Source organism: Thunnus maccoyii, chromosome 18, assembly GCF_910596095.1.
Source record: "Thunnus maccoyii chromosome 18, fThuMac1.1, whole genome shotgun sequence".
In the NCBI taxonomy this organism is placed as follows: domain Eukaryota; kingdom Metazoa; phylum Chordata; class Actinopteri; order Scombriformes; family Scombridae; genus Thunnus; species Thunnus maccoyii.
In genome coordinates this window covers 8,232,807-8,253,412 of record NC_056550.1, presented here as the reverse complement: position 1 = coordinate 8,253,412, position 20,606 = coordinate 8,232,807, and the positions used below count along the sequence as shown (strand labels likewise).

Here is a 20,606-nt window from a genome sequence, read left to right as displayed (position 1 = left end):
CATGCTAACGATCCCCCGCCTCTGCCTTGAACAAAAAGTCTTAGTAGATTGTGTGAAAAAACACAAATTTGCAAAAAAAAGTACTGATTTCACTGTCTACCTGTGTGTTCACAAGTCATGATTATAATTAATCAGCTACTGTCAAATAATCTGCCAGCAAAGTTACTGATATTTTATTCTCACATTTACAACAAGTTAAAGACAAACTGGTCATTGCAGAAATGGAGGACTTTTAGCAAATAATTTTGATTTTATTCAGACTGGAGATGTCATGTGGAGGCAGGCCTAAACCTCGTGTTTACAAACAGGATGAATGATGGTCTCAGTAAGTCTCTAAGTGGGGAATCAGTCCAGATGGAGTGTGGGAGTCTTTCCTGCCCTGCCTTCTCTCTGACTGCTGTACCGACTGTCACTTGACAGTTGTTCATTAACGCATGAAGGACAAGTAGACCAGCCCCGTACCAAGGAGGAGGATTATTGATCTCAGGCTTTCAGTAGAGGAACAACTAGTGTGAGGACGGCTATTCTTGTCTTCAAACCACTTTTTTTTTTGTCTTTACTAAAAGTGGTTGTGATCAAGATCTCAGACATAAGCCTATTTATTTATTTTTTGCGAATCTGGATGCTGGAGAGTAAATCAAGAGACAGAGTGATTTCTGCCTCGTCATTGAAGACTACTTCTGTTTTTGGATTTACGTCATCGATGGAGATAATCTGCTCAGGAGGAAGAATGTAATTAAACTTGCTGTTATCTGAACAGAGTTATATATTTTTGACATGTAGAAACTCTGGACAAGACACAGATTTCTGAGAGAAAAAGGAAAATCTCAAGATGTTCAGCTCACACAGTTTACCTTACCTGGGAGTGTTGATCATGGCAGTGGCTGCCAACAAGGTGCTGCAGGACTGTCTGGACTCCAAACGTGAATACACCTTGAATGTTGTGCTGCTCGCAGAAACACTTGCAGATGTGGAGGACGCGGTGGAACGAGCCATTGAAGAGGACAGGCAGGAGAACGAAAAATATGGTATGGACTGATAGCTCCTAGAACTCCTGAATGGACACTAATAGATGATGATAATTTGATACAATGTACAAAAAATGCTTCACAGCATCCAATGTAAAATAATGTTGTTGTTTTTTAAAAAAAACACATGACAAAGTAAATTTTATGAGATAAGTGATATGGTTTCTTTTTCTTTTCTTTAAAAGTAAGATATCGGCAGAGGTGTTTTATAGGAGGAAGCAAATAGCAGCTGCTAGAAAGCTGGTTATGAATGTAGTTTCTCTGCATCCTGTTGAGAAAGAAGAGGTTTAACCTCACTGCTGTTGTACAAATTAAAAAAAATGTTGAGGATGATAAAAGATTAAAATGTAATTTATATAAAATTTGAGTCTAAAATAAGCCTCTGTTAAATTCTTGCTGGATGAAGTTTTTTTTAATGGATAAAATAACATTTTAGAATGGATTCATAAAATCATTTCAAAATTCATTGTCACAATTAATTTTTCAAAATTTTGTCCTCTCTTTAAAGACATACAGCCAGTGTGTCAGGAGTGTTTCTAGCATATTGTGAGTGTGTAGGCAGGGTCATAGAGCTGAGTATCTTTTGAAACAGTTCAACACAAGTGCTGATACGATAGTTTTGGTACAGATACTTTAATGATGCATTTTTCTATACTGAGCTGAGAGAAATATAAACATATTTATCTACAACCCCCTGTTTTCAATCAACAAAAGAACCTAAACTTTTGTCAAATGTCAAATGTTCTCGATCAACAGCAGCAATGAGCAAGATTGATCTTTCATACTCAATAAAGTAATCTAAAACTGGATTAAAAACAAGGCAACGGCTACGGAACCAGTGCAATAATTTACAGACTATTGACACGGAACAGGATTCTGTGCCAGCAGTCCAGAGGCTGCTGGTCTGGACTGGTTTTCTGAGCTGATAGTAGTTTGTCATATTGGTATGGAAATGGTTTCTGGAATTATTTGCCAGACCTCTTGTGGACCACTAACAATACCTAAACCTAACCATTTTAACCCAAACCACAGGAAGGATTGGCGTATCACCAGCAAGCAAAAATGTTCCTCCAATTTGAAACAATCTGAATTTGACCACGTGATCTTGTGCAATCAATGCGAATGTGCATGCATAATAATACCATACAACAATAAACGGACTATTGACACAGAGGAATCTGTACCAAGTGCCACTTAAAAACAAATCAGGAACTCTCTGATTAATAAATAACTGGGACTGGCACTGAACAGTTTTCGATACTCACAACAACACATTGTATATACCCAGCTCTACAGGGGCATGTAGAAAACCTCTGGTCACAGTATATGTACTGTATAAGATATGTAGTGGTGATACACTTAAAAGATTTCTATCCAGTCTTATTGTCTTATTTGTCTCTTGTATTTAGTGCATGTAGAAATAGAAAATGAGACTCATTGGAGCTGTTTACCGACTATTAATATAATCTGACCGATTTATATCTCAGAAGTCCTGTCCTTTCTCAACTCTGAACAAACCCTGAGAGATTCTTAGATACATTGGTGGCTGGCGCGCTAGCTAAGAAGATATACAATGTGAAGTAAATAGGACAGATGTGTTGAAAGGCATATTTTTTTAATTATTATTTCTTTAATTTTTCCCGCATTGTTTCATTTAAAGGAGTTTTAAAGACCTAACGACAAAATTTTGAGAAAGTCAGGAAAAATAAATAGACCTTTGTGTAACAGAATATTTTCTTGAATATACTGTAGTTTTAATCACCTCTATACCCTCTCAGATATATCTTTAGAGAGCATGGGGGTCCCAACCTGTAATGCTTTATATGCATTTTTGGAAATTAAGCTGCTGCTTGTCAACCATAAATATATGTGTGTGGTCATGCTTTAGCAGTGTATTTTGACTTATTTTATTTTTCACAGTAATAATCCATAATTTACTTTTTGCTGTCATCATTTTGTCAGAGGCTGGTAATCTCATACTGTTCTTGTCTTGCTGTTACTGTAAATGTAATATTTTTCCCGTCTTTGTGGGAGAAATCAAAGTCAAATATTCCACTAGTGGGGATAAAGTCACTCTAACTTCATCCTAACAATCCAAAAAGATTAATGAGTTCATTTTTATATTAATAACTCTTATCTTTTTTCCATGACTCAAGGTTTAAACTTCACTCTGAAGGCTACCTACAACGGGTTCAACACCAGTATGTACAACCGGCAGGGCTGTGGGAGCAGTACCTGTGAGGGTGTGGCAACACTCAAGATGTTGCATGTGAGTCTGGTCAAATGATGTCAAAAAGATGAGATTAAAGTACTTAAAGTGTTTCTTTTTAGGACACACATTATAGAATCAAGGGTGTTGTGGTAAGTGAAGAGGCACTGGGTGTCTCAGAGATACCTTGTACGTTTACTTACTGGCATGAGAGCAGCAAACCAGAATCGCTTTTCCTATGTTTACCTCAAAATGTCAGTTTAAAAAACGTTTCTGTTTTCCACTAAAAGGTGATGCAAAGGGATTTAATATTTCTGTGTTCACTCTGGACTCTGTGGTTCAGTGTACATTAATTACAAGCTCCCTTTTTGTAGTTTATTATCTATAGATTACCTTTTAGCAGTCACAGTTACATGTCTATCAATACATGACAGGATGGTTATCATAGCACACTGTCAAACTGTTTCCTTGACATTTACAAGGCTGATGGGAAGGAAGATGTAAATGATCTGAAACAGTAAAAGTCAAATTTGGCTGTTAGTGCCTCAAAGTCAATGATCGACTGCTTCTCTGTAGACTCACGATTTTGCACCAACAATATTACCACAGTATCACTACTACGATGAGTTGCCATCGTAATAGTAAAGGGCTGAGATGCAAATATCTCCGCCTGTAGACCACAATGCAATGCAGTCACAGAATACTGTATGTTGAGCTTCCTGTAGATGCTCTCTTGTTTAGGCTTGAAATGACAAACGGTCACTCTGCTAACGCTCCTGCTTCCCCCGCCACAGCAGGTTTTACACATTTTTACCAGGGATTGATGAAATGCATTCTGGGAAATGAATTAATTCAGAAGCCAAAGTAAAAATAGACAGCACGTGTTAAGGGGAAACAATGCATAACTTAATCATGAAATAACTGCATAAATGCACTGGAATAACATCTTTGATACATCATATTTTTTGCAAAAAAACATTTTTTTCATCAGTATCCTCATCTAGTGTAGAACCTGGACCTTGGAAATGGCTGTGATGACAGAATTACTGCATGTACTGTATCTTTCTGCAGAGAGAACGTAAAGTTGGATGCATCATGCTGGGGCCTTCCTGCACTTATGCCACCTTCCAGTTAGTGGAGTGAGTATGACTGCGATTCTCTTTAATCAAATACCACTTCATAACTGATTCTTGACTTGTCACCCCCTCTTATCTGCCTCAGTGATGATATTGGCCTGAGCCTGAGCATTCCCATCATCTCTGCCGGGAGCTTCGGTCTCTCTTGTGACTATAAGCCTAAACTGACCCGAATTCTGCCTCCGGCACGCAAGATCTCAGACTTTTTCCTCAACTTTATGATGAAAACTTTGTCGTTTAAAGACATATGGAACAAGGTCTATGTCTACAAGAAGTCTGGTGATGTAACTCAAGACTGTTTCTGGTGAGACAACACAAGCTGTAGGTCACTTGATTGACCTCTGATGCTTAAATGAAATCTCCAGCATGCGCTACCTTTCTTGTTTGAACTCCTTGCTTTTGCCACAGGTACATCAATGCACTGGAAGCACCCTCTGCTAAATTTGCTTCAGGGACAGAAAGAGAGATGCTGCGTGGGGAGGACGAGCTAATCCGTGACCTCACTGCTAAGAAAAGACTCAGTAACAGTGGGTATTTTCTTGAGTTTGTGTGAGTTACAATGTCCAAAGCACTTAATCCTGAGCTGTTGATCAACCAAATGACTATTTTGACCTGAAAAACATCATCCAATATCTCTTCTAGAGATGAGTAAACTGTCTAATCAGAACAGAATCCCAAGAGATGTAGCAACGAGGCAAAGTATCAGTATATTCATGTGTTTCATGTGATCCTTTAACCTTTCAGCCTCAGCTGTACTTTATGTTTAGTGGTAATTAGCAAATGTAACCATGCTAACAAGCAAACACACTAGCATTCAGCCCAGTAGGACAAAGCCACTTACTTAGTGTGCCTGTACAACTCTAGTCTTATTTTGCTGTTGCTTGGCTCTATTCTCGTTTTTACTCTGGTAGAAAATCATCATCACCCGCCCACTTTTTTTTTACATGAAACACTTTGCGGGTGTTTTGTTTTTAATATACAGTACATGCTGTAGTGCCAATACTTTTCTGTACCAGACTTGTGTCAAATGTAGCCTATAGTACAACTTAAATATTTTACCTTCCTGTTAGAGTGAAACTAATTTATTTATTTCAGTTTTCATCTTATGTGGGCAACCCAGTGACATTGTTTCCATCAAGGGGAAGGTGAAAAATATTCATGAGGACATCATGTTCATTCTCATTGATGTCTACAAGTAAGCCTGGCCCTAATTTTACCACTTTACTACCATGAAATTTAATGAGTTTTTCAGTCAAAGGAGAAATTGAATGAATGTGTAGAGGTAATGCTGTCCAAAATGACACTCTTTACTTTCTTCCAGCCCTGATTATTATGTTAACAAAACAGCCAATAAGGATATGCAGAATGTCCTGGTGATCACACTTCCACAGAGGAACTACATTGGATCAAACTTATCATACAACGGCACGGTGAGCTGCAACTTAAACACCCAAAAAACGCTGTGTAGGGAAACATCTCTTGTATAACTCTTTGACTCTTTCTCTCTCTTTTTCAATCTACTGGGCAGATAAATGACCTTGTGGCTGGGTATCATGATGGGACTCTGCTGTTTGGCAAATTACTCAGACAGTGGCAGCTCAGTCGACAACTTAACAAGGGAACCTCTGATGTGCCTCTGAGTGACAACCCTTTTGGAAATGCCTCCTTGCACGGTACTTGTGATAAGTAATAACTCGAGGTTAGCAACTCAGTGGGAGGGAAAATTAAATTTTCTAAAATTAAAAGCGTAATAAAAACAAAAACAGGATTTTTAAGCCTCTTTCCACTTTTATTCGAATACAAATACAAATAATTTTGCTGCCTCAACAAATACAGATACAGATACAAATACTGGGCTTTCTGCACATCCCTAGTAGAGATAGGTCAAAGACAGTTCCTTTCTGTATTTTACATGATTGTTGTAGCTTTATGTCTGCCAGGGTGTTGGATTAGTCATGAATAGTTGCATTTATAGTTCATTAGTTTAGGTTGTCACTGAATTATGTTGTTCTGTGTTGGTAAAAACTGTTATGTTTGATTTATTTGCTGAGAGATAGTAATTTTATTTATATATTTTTGGTTTAATAGATCCATATGTCAGGTTTTGATGGACCACACTGGAGTTGTTGCATGTTTTAGCACGACAAATACAAATTGCAAATGCTTTAGATTACTATTAAGCATTTATTATAATATATAATACAAGATTTTAAATTGTTTTCCTATCCTCCAGGAAAACATTGCATTAGTATAATATGAAAATCAGCTTACAGAAAGTGTGCTTTAGATAGGTTATCTATGACAGTGAACATTTACTTGCCTTTCTTTTATGGTTAGTTTTATTGTTACCTGGTAGGTACAGTCAAGAGTTACACTTCTGTACATGGACGCGTCAACCTTTGAAATTTGCCTTGGCTGGCTCAATTGACGTGACAGGGTGCAGGTCTAACACTGTGAGATTGAGTTGAATAGCAACCCTTATTACGTAACATACAACCACATTTACACAATCCATTTCACAACATCCTGTTGGGTTTGATTTTTGGACAAAAGCTTGTTTTAGATGGCAACTCTGAAATCTCTGGTGTTAACTGTCCTTAACGTCACCTCAGGGGTGTAACTGTAAAACTATAAAACACAATGAAGTACATTATATTTTGTATACAGTAGCACTAATCAATTCATCGTCATTTTTCAAGGAAAAAATCCAAACATTTGATGTTTCTAGCTTCTCAAATGTGAGGATTTGCTGCTCTTTCCTTTTCTTACATCATAGTAAACTAAATATCTTTGTATTTTGGATGGTTGGTCAGACTAAAAGAGTTATTTGAAAAGGTCAATTCGGAAATTGTGATGGCTATTTGTTACTATTTTCTGACATTTAATAGACTAAACGATTGATTAATAAGAAAATTATTGGTAGATTAATCAGTAATGAAAATAATCTTTAATTTCAGTCCTACATGTTGTAACTATTTAGGTTACAGTGTCATTTTATTAAAGACATAAAGGCCACAAAATACAGTTTGACTGTAATCTTTCCATTTCCAGGAAATTTAAAATGCTTTCTTGGTTTTGTTTGTCAATATGTGTGTTTGCTGCAAGGTGGTTGGGGAGGAGATTATCTGCTAGATGAATATGGCGACAGAGAAGTTAACTTCACTATGATTTACACATCAACTGTAACTGGCAAGGTGAGACTACTATCCATTCATCAGTTACCACAGTCAGAATTTGAGCTGTAATTTTTTTTGGAGCCACATTCTCTCTGCTTTGCTTTAAAGAGTCAGTGTAAAGGTGAAATTTTGTTTTTCAATTTTTGTTTCTGCTCAGTATGAAACCCTGTTAATATTTGACACGTCGAAAAATGAAACCACAGAGATAGACATAAACCCCGCCCTGCCCTGGAAAGATGGTCTCCTGCCTCGTGATGTGCCAGAAGATTCAGATGGTAACACACACACAAACACAGATGGTGTAAAGGTGGAGATGTGGTGCTTCACTGTAGCCTGAAAACTGTTGACACCATACAGCACAGTTTCTCACCCTTTTCTGGTCTGTGACTCAAATTTTAGGTCCCAATTTCCTTATGACCCCACAGCATAGATTTTTCTTAAAATTGTAGAAGAGTTGTTTGAAATTTCAAGCACCCCCATCTGTACATTAAGAATGTCCTGGCTGCAAAGTTGAGAAACTGACAACAACCTGGCAACGAACATAATTAAAATCTGAAGATGTCATTTAGAAATATTGTGGGATTTCATGGTCTTTATTCCAGGTTAAGTCTAATGACTCTCTGTGTGTGCTTCCAGACTTGGATATGCAGGATGTGATTGTGATCGTTCTGAGTCTCAGTGTTGTCGTGGTGACAGCCATTGCTCTCATTTTCTACAGGTAAACAGCAGAGACATTTCACAGCTGTATCACAGGTGCTGCATGTCACATTTTTTTTGCACCAATAAAGCTGACTTTGACTAGACAAAGACAAAGAGTGTAAATTGTCAGTAACAAAATGTTTTTGAGGCTCTGAGCAACAAATGGTGGTTTTAATTATAAATCAAGAAACTGAGAAACTCGAAGAATCAGTCTTTCCTTCAAATTTATATCTGCTCAGCGTGATATATGAAATGAGAGAGTCCCACAAATGTCCCCTGTGCTTATGTATGTATTTACTGTATATCTCTGTGTGAATAATGTTAGACAGAACAGGAAAGAGCGTGATATGCAGAAAAAGTGGTCTCACATCGACCCGCACCTGATTGGTCCGTTGGATGAGAAGGAGGTCTCTCTGAAGGTAAACAACCTGAACGTTCTGCTTCTTAGATTATTACTACAAACTGATGAAGAGCCAGACTGCATTTAATCAGATAAGGCCACATGAATTTTTTGTAAAAAAAGAAAAATGAGAAAAGAAAGCACCATATTTATTGAAAGTGCAATGTTTCAGTCATAGACCATCAGCTGGCATCTGGCAGGATGTGTGGAAGTTAAAGAAAAACTTTCTGTTACATGATGAGTGTTTGAAATTTGATGAGACCACATCTAGTAAGATAAAGACACGAAAGTTTAGAAATGAAATTAGATGAGCTCACATAGACAAGATATGAAATGATATGAAACACATAAATTCAGATCAGAGGGAATGTGAACATGAAATCAAGTGTAGAGGAAAACGATGTGAGTTGAGGTTATACGAGGCTGATATAAGATAAGAGATGACATGATATAAAGTTGGATTAGATGAAATAGAAGAAGTTAGGTGAATGTAGGTATAATAAAACTGTGTGTTAAGTTTCATAATTCTTGCTGTATATCATGTGTGCGTGTAACAGATCGATGACGATAAGAGGAAGGACAGCGCATACTTCTCTCATCGAGGTCGCTATGACAAGAAGGTAAAAGCATTTCAGCTTCCAAAAATCATCAATATTTAATTGTAAAGAGAATAAAAAGAAAGAGACGATTTTCACTCTGTGTTTGAGTGTGTCCTGTTTCTTTGTATTCTTCAGCCTGTAATCTTGAAGGAGCTCAAACACGCAGACAGAGACTTCACAGAGGACCAGAAGATTGAGCTTAACACTGTAAGGCTTCCCCTGAATTTTTAAAGCATTAGAACAATTGGACTCTATTATATCATGGACACTGTTTGCTCTTTTGTTTACTGTGGGTACATTATTCTTGCTGGCCCTCCTTTATGGTGCTTTTCTGTTTACTGGCTAAGGAAGCAGAAATGGCATCAAACACATCCTAAGACGGACATTGCTGTGTAGTTTTCAAAGCACTTTTGGTGGAACTATCTCCCTGTTTCTTTCCTCTTTTAGCTACACACTCAACTTTCTTTCTTGTCTTTCTTGTTCCTCTTTAATGTTATATAAAGAATGCATCATTTTCAACACAACCATGTCTCTGGTTTAGGAAAACACCTACTTGTCAGATGTGATGTAGCCTAATAAATGTTAAGATAGTAGGATAAGTGTGTCGTCAATGTCCAACCCTTTATTAAGCCTTTCTGTCTAACCTTCTCATCACTTCCTCCTCTCTTCCATGTCTTCATGTTTCAGCTGATGCGCATCGATTATTACAACCTGACCAAGTTCTATGGCACAGTGAAGTTTGAGTACGGCGTGTTTGGCGTGTTTGAGCTGTGTCAGAGGGGCTCTCTCAGGGTAAGAGCAGACCAACGCTTACATGGTCCCACCGTCCTTTCACTTCCCCTGCAGATCAGATCCAGCTGCTGCCAGTTTTCCCTTATCTATCTGTTTTTAGATATTGAAAGATGTTTTTAATACAGGCAAAAAATCTTAAAGTCTTTCAAAGAGGTTATATTTTGATCCTGTTTGCTTGTCTGTTAGTTTGCAGGAGATTTAAAAAACACATTAACATATTTCAGTTGAATTTGAAAGTAAGAAAATGGTGTAAGCAAAAAGTGATTCATTTCTTTGTGCAGATCCACAAATGTATTAACAATGATCATCTTTTTTGCAGTGTTTTCATAAACTACTGCATTACTTGAATGAAACTCTTCATGCATGTATCCCAAGAGAGTCTTAGCAGTTTAATAAATTAACTGATCTAAATCCACCAAACGAAGGCAACATACAATATTCAGTCAGGATAAATTTTGTTGGTGTTACAAGAGCTATTTGTATGTGTTGACTTATACAGTAATTGTTGACTTATGCTGATATTTGTAAGTTGAAACAACAAGTTACATTTTACAGGGTATGAATTGTATCTGTTTTTTCAGTACATTCTGAATGACAGGATCTCCTACCCAGAAGAAACCTTCATGGACATGGAGTTTAAGATATCAGTCATGTATGACATAGCAAAGGTATTGTTTGTTTGTGTTGTTAAGTTTTTTATGAGATAAGACCAAATTTTTTACTCTGTCTATATAATTTATTTTCACTCTGCACTAAGCATTTCAGTTTAGCAGGATTTTGATAACGCACAACCGTTGTGGATTAATCAACCTGCTCACTACTGTCCTCCTGCTTTATATCTTCTACAGGGTATGTCATATCTCCACTCTAGTAACATTCAGGTCCACGGTCGCCTCAAGTCCACCAACTGTGTGGTCGACAATCGCATGGTGGTCAAGATCACTGACTTTGGCTGCCACACCATCCTGAGACCAGGCAGAGGTGAGACAGAGTTTTTCTTCATCAGTGAAGCTGGTTATTGATCCAAACACTGAGAGTACCAGTGGCTCAGGCTCTCTCCTCTCCTCTCATCTCCTCTCCTCTCAGATGTGTGGATGGCCCCGGAGCATCTCCGAGAGAATGGAGTGTCTCAAAAAGGCGATGTCTACAGCTATGCCATCATTGCCCATGAGATCATTATGAGACGGGCCCCGTTCTATACAGAGTGCTGCTCTAACATTGCAGGTAGGTCAGCCTTATTTGGCGCACCAACATGCTGATATAAACAACAAGCTGTGTCCTGCTCACCTTGTTTATCTCAATGTTCAGAGAAGCTCCACAGGGTGCAGTTTCCCAGTGAGACAGCTGTCTTCAGACCTGACCTCAACTTTGACGGTGTATCAGAGAGAGAGACTGAGGTAAGAAAGCCATCATACACTGAGGACACTTGCTGTTAACACACTCTGAGCATTGAAGTTTATAAGTAAAGCATTGAAGAGTTAAATAAAGTAGGAAAACACCCTCTTTTTCTCTCTATGTGTGTTTGTGTATGTGCATACAGTTGTACATGCTGATAAAGAACTGCTGGGATGAAGATCCAGAACGAAGGCCAGATTTTAAGAGAATAGAGTTAACTCTGGGTAAGATTTTCAGGTACGTCAACACCATGTGTTCATTTAGAGTGACTTTCAATCAGTCATATAATACACTACAGGGCTAAATATAATTGGACACTCAAACAAAGTATGCATTAGTGAGGTCTGCAACTGATGATACAATTCAAAGGTGTTGGATGGGGTTGAGGTCAGCGCTGTGTGCAGACCAGTTAATAACTTCTTACTTTATGGATCTGGCTTTGTTTGGAGCTGTCATGTTGAAATAGGAAAGGGCCTTTACTAAACTGTTGCCACAAAGTTGAATCTAAAATTCTAGTCTAAAACTTGTAATTTGGGGCTATATGAATCAAATTTATTTGACCTTACTTGAGTGAAATATCACTGTATGCTGTAGCATGAAGGTTTCCATTAATCAGAACTATGAGTCCAACCAAAACCATGAAAAAAAGCCAAAGGACAAAAGTTCACAAAAGTGTGGGGACAGTTATGTCCCCATACTTTTGGCCAAATAGCGTATGTTATTTGGTTCATTGCTATGAGATAATTCCTGCTGCACTTATGATTTATTAATTAACTGTTATAAAAAGTGATAAGAATGTAATTTTTTTTTTTCCTCTGACAGTAACCTGCACAACCAAGACAGTGAGACGTACATGGACAACCTGATCCGTCGCCTGCAGATGTACTCCAGGACTCTGGAGCATCTGGTGGAGGAGAGAACCTCTTTGTATAAAGCTGAGAGGGACAGAGCTGATCGCCTCAACTTTATGCTACTTCCTGGGTAGGTTTATACTGTATCTGCTTCTGCTGATATACTACAGAGAGCAGCTGACAGCAGGAACATGTTTAAAGCTGCAATGATTAATATTTGTGACTTACTGGAATGCAAAATAGGACGCTTGTACTGACATGCACACAGATTTATCTGTAACTCTATGGAGCGTTTTCTATTGGATCATTATTTGTTGTAGTTTTTTGGCCCACAAACCCTGCTCTCATCAGCATAATTTTCAGCAGCAGCATGGGGCTTTTTCATTGAGAAAGCTCTGATTAACGTACTGTACCTGCCCCAAATCAAATGACAGAAAGACAAAGTTAGTGACTAGCTGGTGAACATAGTGGAGCATTTAGCAGCTAAATAGCTACCGCAGGAGTAGGTGGAGACCAAAAACAGAGGTAAAAGGACAATGAATTCTAGACTTACATTCATCAGGTGGCCAGAAACTGTTAACCAACCCGTTCACCATAACAATTTTATAGATAATGATATGGCAATGTTGTATTTATAGCTTTTTACACTACCAGAAAGTGGCCAAGACAGATGAACAAAACCCCCCAAACAATTAATGCTTAAAACGTGTCTTTGTAGACATTTTTTAAATGTATTTCTGTTTTTATTTTCTCCTTTTGTCTCTCTTTTTATTTCCTTTCTCGTTTCTTGTGTATTTATCATATCTTATAAAGCCTGGAAGTAGGAGGCTATTTGAAAGGGGATGTGTAGAAATGTTTAACATAACATATAATATGTACTGAAATATACAGCATGATTTTCCTGACCAAATCCACTTGGTAATCAAACTGATCTTCATCTCTCCCACCATAAAGAGGCCAACACCTGACCTTGTATTTATTTGCATGTGCATATACATGTCTTAATACCTAAGCATAAATATAATTGACAGGAATTTTAATGTAATTTGAAGCCATCAGTTAACATCACTGTTTTTCTCTCCATTGTGTCTCCTCAGCCCGGTGGTGCGTTCACTGAAGGAGACTGGCAGAGTGGAGCCAGAGCTGTTTGAAGAGGTGACCATTTATTTCAGTGACATTGTGGGATTCACCACCCTCTGCCATTACAGCACCCCCATGGAGGTGGTTGACATGCTCAACAACATCTACAAGAGCTTTGACAGCATCCTTGATCACCATGATGTCTACAAGGTACCTTAGTGATGTTTCTGCTGTTTTTCTTGTTGTATGTCGATTATAACTTTTTTCATCTTAATTGAATACAGATAAAGTTTTTATTAATAAGGCTAATCATGAATTGTCTCTCAGGTCGAGACAATAGGGGATGCATATATGGTTGCCTCAGGTTTGCCCAGACGCAACGGTGACAGGCATGCAGTGGACATCGCCCACATGGCGCTGGACATCCTGGCATTCGTAGGGACCTTTGAGTTGCAGCACCTGCCTGGCATCCCTCTGTGGATCCGTATTGGTGTGCATTCAGGTAACAGAAAATCAACAGTTTTCCTAATGATTTTGTCTTATTTAATGTGATTCCTGTTCAGGACATAACCTTCCCCTCAAAAATTAGCATAAGTATATTTTATGGCAATATAAATGCAATATTTTTCTTGTCACTTTGTGCAGTGTTTACACATTTGAAATTGAATTGGCAAATTCAAAAAGATGACTCAAAAGTATATATGAATACACAAATAGAGTAAATAAACTGACTGTAGAGGTGGTAATAATGCACCATTATAATGCCAACCACTTACTTTCAAAACAAAAGGTAAAGACTCAAGTAGAGGAAGGCTCATAACTCAGTTTCTCTTCTTGTGTGTCATCATGTTACTGACATCTAGTGGCTGAATAATAAATCAGACAACACCAAACACATCTTTTATTTTTTTCATTATCATAGATGTTCTAAATGATCATACATGTTTTGTGCAAAACATGGAAAATAGATAAATAATCAAATGTGTGAGAGCTGAGAAAATAGAAAAAGTAAGGCATTAAAAAATGAAGACGCCTCCAAGACATGCATGGGGGTAAATTTATTATTATTTTTTTTATCAATTAAGTGGATGTAAATGAATTGTAAGACTTAAATGTTTGTGTGTATTTGCATGTAGGACCGTGTGCAGCAGGAGTGGTAGGGAACAAGATGCCTCGTTACTGTCTTTTCGGAGATACAGTCAACACCACCTCACGCATGGAGTCCACGGGCCTGCGTAAAAGACAGCACAACACACACACACACACACACACACACACACACACACAGTCATAATATTGGAGCTTTAGGTCCAGCTTGGTTTGAGTCTGATGATTCTTTCTCATGTCGTCTTTCCAGCTCTGAGAATTCATGTCAGTCAGTCCACCATCAACATCTTGAAGAGGACAGACTGCCAGTTTGAGTATGAAAAGAGAGGAGAGACGTACCTGAAGGTGAGCTGGGTTTGCTTCGGCTCTTTATGTGCTCATCCATCCAGGCGCTAACACTACCTTCATTTCCTGTGTGTGTGTGTCCATGTGTGTCTGACCCACAGGGTAAAGGCAAAGAGATGACATACTGGTTAACAGGGGTGACTGGGGGAAAATACAACCTGCCGACACCACCAACAGCGTGAGTAAAACACCAAACACTTCACAAGAACTCTAACACTTTATTCGTCATATCACAGTGCTTAAAGATACACTTCCTGGTTTTGTTATGACAGCCCCAGATCCCAACAGTTACCCCCAGCTCACTGTTGACATATTTAAACTGTGTTCAGCTACATGAGGATTTTAGGGGTCTGTAAGAAAATCTAGGCGTACATCTTGAGCTCATGATTTTATGCATAAAGGTAAACATGATATGTATATTAATATTGATATTATATTGATATAACATTCACAAGTTCATTTGAATATTACCTACCGTAATGTATGACTTAAGTGTCTTAAGTGTTTATCAGCTGTTTGTGAAATGAAACAGAAAGCTTAATAGAGCTTTGGCACTTCTATCATATTTACATCAGTTTGAGTTCACATATTTACATCCATAATCCAAAATAATCCCTGTGTCACTGTCTCAGGGAGAACTTCCAGCGGCTCCAGCAGGACCTGGCGGAAATGATCGTGTCCAGTCTGGAGAAGCGTGGAAATGGGAGCGACAGCTTCAAAAAGAGGAAGACACTGTCCACCAGAATACGTCAGAGAGACACCAACGGCAGCCTGCAGAGGGACGGCCCACCAGAGTACTTCCACCTGGCTGTCACTGATGACCCCAGTACCTACCTGTGATTACAGAGGAGCTTCCCATATAATATCGGCCAAGAGGTAGCCAGTGCCTGTCTGAATGAACACAGCTGGAGGTCTTTGGACAGCTCTTGGGGTGACAGTGGAGCAACAGTGAAACAAGCAGGCATATTAAAAGTGAGACTCATGTGTTGATGTAATGATAAATGTGCCTGCCGCAGGGTCTCAGGCCTCTGTATATCCCCCTGATGTCCAGTCTTCTCTCACTTACCCTCAAGAAATACCATCCCTCTGCCACAGTCAGTAGAATGAACAGTTTACATTAATTTGTCTAAAATCCACCCTTAGATAATGTTATATATCATTCTAGATGTTTGGTGGATTTTGTTGAGGTAGAAAAAGTGTTAATAGTAAGCCCCTCTTCTTTTATTGTGAGTGACACTAAACCCCGACATTTTCTGTCATAGAAAGTGGAACATTTTCACCTGAACGTCACTGTGCTGTAATGTACATCATTACATTTAACCTGTTAATAATGGGGATTAAAAATGAACTTGACTCAACAATAAACCTGGCGCTGTAATTTGCAGAGTGCATACTAGATATGTTTTTTGTAAGTGTGGAAGAAGACACCACTTTTTAATGAGACATAATCTATGATGTGTTTATCAGTTGCTGTTTTGCAACAGTGTTTATTTTGATACTAAAACTTAGGGGCGCCAAAGTCAGAAATTTTCTAAATCTACAAATTGTGGCTTTAAATTGCACCTGGAACTGTTTTTGTGTGTATTTGTCCTTTATAACTTTTTAAAAATAAAAATGGACTTGGTTTTAATGTCACATGCTTTTTTTGTAATTTGAAAGAACATACATGACAACCTTTGTCTACTCCCGCTCTGTGGACAATGATTACTCACACATAGTCACAACAACATGGATTTAAGTGTGAGATCACTCCTTTGAGATCTATTAAGAAACCAATTTACAAATCATCTCCTAGTGTTCATCTGAGAGGAAACCAAACAATGAGGGAAGATATTGAATTTAATCTGCTTGACTTTACTTTGAACAGTTCTCTGTTTATGTTTATATGTTGACTGCAGAAAGCTCATTGATTGAGAAATTTTGACAAAATTATTTACCATGTAAATAGCCTTTTGTGCTGCAAAGACAATTAAACTTTATCCAAACAGTACTTGTCATAATACATCAGAAACAACAGTACTTCCTTGTTTTTAGAACATCAGAAATCTTTCTGTGCTGTTTTTTTTTTTATTAAATGATAGAAATAAGAGCAGTTTCTTTGCTTACGCTTTGCAGTAAAGTTCACTAAATTATACACAATCTTACATAGTATTATTGGACACCAATCTACATCATAACAGAAAAGTAATAAAACAGCTGTGAAAACAGTCCAGTATTATTTAAAACCATAAAAACATGGTAGATAATAAAGATATCCAAAATTTGGATTAAAAAAAGGAGGTAAACGCATCACACTGAACACATCTAGAGTACATGCAAGGAAAAAGCACACACACACACAAACACACACACACACACACACACACACACACACACACACATGCACAGCCCTACACAGTTTTAGTTGTAACTAAGGCAGTGCCACCCAGCTCTGTGGCAGGAAGTGGGATCCTGTGCTCCCTCATTGAGCTGCATGTGGGCAGCTCACCACACCCCTCTGTCCCAGCATACTTTGCGGGGCCCCTGCAAGCGGTGAAGCCCTCCTCCCACTTCAAGCTTGTTTGGTCTCCAAGGTGCAGGTGAGGACAGGGTGAAGGGTTCCCAGCTGCTCTCTGCAAAATCTCTCCCTGACCATTTATCTCTGAAGGCAGTGGGTAGATTTTGGCGGGTGGCTCTGTTTTCTGAAGAGGCTCCTGTCCAGGCTCTTCTGCAACACAAATGACAATAACACGAGAGTCACTGCTTATTCAAATTGAATATAATACAAAAACAAAACAAAATAAACACACTCATGTAACCAAGGTCATTTTACACCAAAATACATCACCGTGCATTGTATGTCCTAACAAGTAGCCTAACTGCACTCTGCACCTAAGTTTAGGTATATATACTGTACAACAGGATAAGAGTCTGTAGCCACGCTGGCGACTCCCTGAAGCTGATGGTAATGTTATTAATTTGGCAGGTATTTGGTCATCTGGTCAAAATGATATTTTATCCAATACTTTATTGTTTACAACCAAATACCTCCAACACTGATGTCATGCTGCTCAGCCTCAGCTGTACTTACGCCCACTTCAACTCCTCATAACACTAATCGGAAACCCGTCTTCAAATATTACAAGGTGTAAAAATGAAAATACTTACAAATGGGAGGTGTGAAGGTCAAATAGACTTTCTGTTGCCTTAGTGCAACAGAATGTATTAGAGTTTTTTTCTTTCATTCATACATTAATAGTACAATTATTAACCTATATACAATCCTTATTTATTTATGTTACCTTGTAAAATTTCTGTATGATGGTGGGGGAAGAGTGGCAGCAACAGTAGAGATAACTAGTTACAATACTTTTATCAGAAGATTTCCTTGCAATGCCTTATTGTTTTTATATCAAAATGTTGAGAGGATGTTGACTGTGTTGTAACTAAAATGAAAAAGTGAAAATCACTTTTAAACATTACAAGATGAGTATCAGGCTCCAGCATTACATCACGTGTAAAACAATGACATTTCACAACAACTAATTGGGCAAAGCTGAATACCTCCAGACTGCTAATCTAGTTTTTTACATTCCTGGTTGCATTGTGGATAAAGGTCTATTGACAGTTTACTCAGTGAGGACTAAAGCTTGCAGAGCATCTTCCTGTTGATGAAGTGAATCTATAGCTTCTCCTCTACCCAGAGATTTATTTACTCTTAATTCAATTGGTTTAAGGCTGCACATGGCCTGCATTCCTGCAAATCAAGAATGTGCACAGGTTGTAAGTGGCATATTTATCATAGAATGTACAAAAGTACGCAAATTTTCAGTCTAATTCAGCCTTTCACTGGCATGATACCCATTCAAATGAGTTGCTGTATATAAAGGCAGGCTGATCACATATTCTGTTGTTAGTTTCTCTCTGCATGTCTTTTTGTCAGTTTATGTGTTTTCAAGGTTGTGTGGATATCTTGTCCTGCTGCCTAACCAGCGGATGTATGTTGAAACCAGAATAGCTGGTAAGAGAGCGTGGTCGACCCATGGGACTCCTAAGAAGAAGAGAACAGAAACTGTGGAGTTTCTAGTGTGATGAACGTCACACTTCATCACCTGCCCGCCTGCAACCCTGCTTCCTCCACACGACTCTCAGATGCCCGCTCTGCATGTCAGATCCCCCTCTTACAGTAAAAGAAATGCCCACTGCCACATGAACACGTTAAAAACTGCATGAGGCCTCTGTGCGGAGAATGAACTCCCCCAAGATTTAAACTGAATAAAATAAAATAAAATTGAACAAATATATGAATCAATAATATCTGCCGTCCTTACCTGAGGTGCTGCTTATCCTGGTCTGTCGTCTGTATATGACAAACCAGAGAGCCAGGGCCACGATGGAACCCACGGTGGCCAGCCCCACAAAGATCCACAGAGCCGGACTGAGCATCATCACTGGGTTGGCCTGGATAGCGGAGATTGTGGGTCTTGTGGGCTGGACTGCAACAGCTGGGGTCGGCTCTGATGGGAACAGATTGATTATCTATCTCAACAGAAACAGTTACAGTCTCAACAGCTGTAAGTCCACATGTTACTATATAGGATATGAGCACAAACTGGGTGTAAAAGCACTGAGAAAGTCATCAAGGAGGTTTAAACCACCTTAGTCAAATCTGAAGCAGTTTTGATGACAAATAAAGTGTTTATTAAGGATCAACAGAAGTATCTTAATGCAGGAGCTCAGAGTCTCACTCTTCACCAGACAACTGAATAATGTAGTTTCTTGATTGATTGGTGCATAGATTTTAAAGTCCATGAGATACTGTGCACAGGTAATGTCATCTGCAATCCCTTTAATGCTTTGTACCACAGAGGGGAAATAAATACTAGCAGTGAAGTGAAGTGGGAAACAACACACATCTGAAGTTTTAACCAGCAAAGTGAAACTAGATCTAGAATCAATCAAGACCAAACTGTTTTTTCACACTTGGACATCACATCCCTGCTCAGGATGCAGATATTAAAAATCTGTAGTTTCAGTAAAAACTCACCTGTTGGTGGTTTAGGCTCAGGTGTGGTTTCCGCCGTGATGATGACACAGGTGTTGACGAGGTTGTCCCACTTTTTGCCAGCAGGACAGTCCTTCCTGGCCATGGCTGGTAGAAGGTTGAGCAATGTGGAGACCTGCTGCTCTGTTTCCCTCCACTAAACTGTTTGTCACACACACTGGAAAAAAAAACCCAACATGTAGTTGCAAACAGAGAGCTGTGAAACACAGAGGAGGGACGTGACGGGAGGATTTATGAAATAAATGCAGAGTGCCTAACAGACGTTTCAGTTCCTCCATTTCATAGGAAAGGGTGAATCACTACATGTGTCCCTGGGGGCAGAACGAGAGAGTGAGCTTACTCTACTCTGTTTCAAAAACACAGAGGTCCTGACCTTCATACGTCTAAATATTAAAAATAAATATAAATATTGTGACTGATAATCCGTGACTGTTTTACTGTTTGCCCACATAGCAAATGGTTGAGGACAATAACAGAGCTGAATGTCGAAAATTTGGACAGAAGCAATATTGAAGCTGTTGAAACTGCCTTTTAGATTATCATCATGACTGCTGATCAGATTTAGTGCTGTTTTTCTCTCCATCTCTAATTTACTAATGAGACCACAGGCTACTAAAATATCAAACTTCTCTCTTCTATATAATGCATCACAGCCATAATTATATATAAGTTTTCATAATTTGTGTACTATCGTTTGGTAGCTGAGGTGCTCCTCATCTCATTATCATACATTTTCAGAGGAGAA

The 20,606-nt window shown here is 38.6% G+C and overlaps 2 protein-coding genes across 3 annotated transcripts; one reads left to right on the top strand and one right to left on the bottom strand.

Annotated features, from left to right (window-relative positions):
• gucy2ca (guanylate cyclase 2Ca) lies at window positions 1–16,378 on the top strand. The gene is made up of 27 exons (XM_042391646.1): window positions 1–1,028; window positions 3,185–3,297; window positions 4,309–4,376; window positions 4,459–4,677; window positions 4,782–4,900; window positions 5,469–5,568; window positions 5,695–5,803; window positions 5,902–6,046; window positions 7,479–7,567; window positions 7,707–7,824; window positions 8,186–8,267; window positions 8,574–8,667; window positions 9,206–9,268; window positions 9,383–9,454; window positions 9,935–10,039; window positions 10,621–10,707; window positions 10,888–11,020; window positions 11,126–11,263; window positions 11,348–11,436; window positions 11,580–11,671; window positions 12,257–12,415; window positions 13,383–13,575; window positions 13,693–13,867; window positions 14,502–14,600; window positions 14,723–14,817; window positions 14,919–14,995; window positions 15,450–16,378. The coding sequence occupies exons 1-27, from the start codon at window positions 833–835 to the stop codon at window positions 15,655–15,657; spliced, it is 3,237 nt and encodes a 1,078-aa protein (XP_042247580.1). The 5' UTR covers window positions 1–832; the 3' UTR covers window positions 15,658–16,378.
• Window positions 16,379–16,882: 504 nt separating this feature from the next.
• Window positions 16,883–20,045, bottom strand: LOC121883406. 2 transcript variants are annotated; one of them, XM_042391647.1, is made up of 3 exons: window positions 19,844–20,045; window positions 19,128–19,313; window positions 16,883–17,524 (listed from the first exon to the last, which is right to left on the bottom strand). In XM_042391647.1, exons 1-3 carry the CDS (start codon window positions 19,944–19,946, stop codon window positions 17,208–17,210), a joined length of 606 nt encoding a protein of 201 aa, XP_042247581.1. In that variant the 5' UTR covers window positions 19,947–20,045; the 3' UTR covers window positions 16,883–17,207. The 2 variants fall into 2 exon arrangements, with proteins under 2 accessions (XP_042247581.1, XP_042247582.1); XM_042391648.1 differs by having other exon boundaries at window positions 16,883–17,521.
• Between the last annotated feature and the right edge of the window lie 561 nt (window positions 20,046–20,606).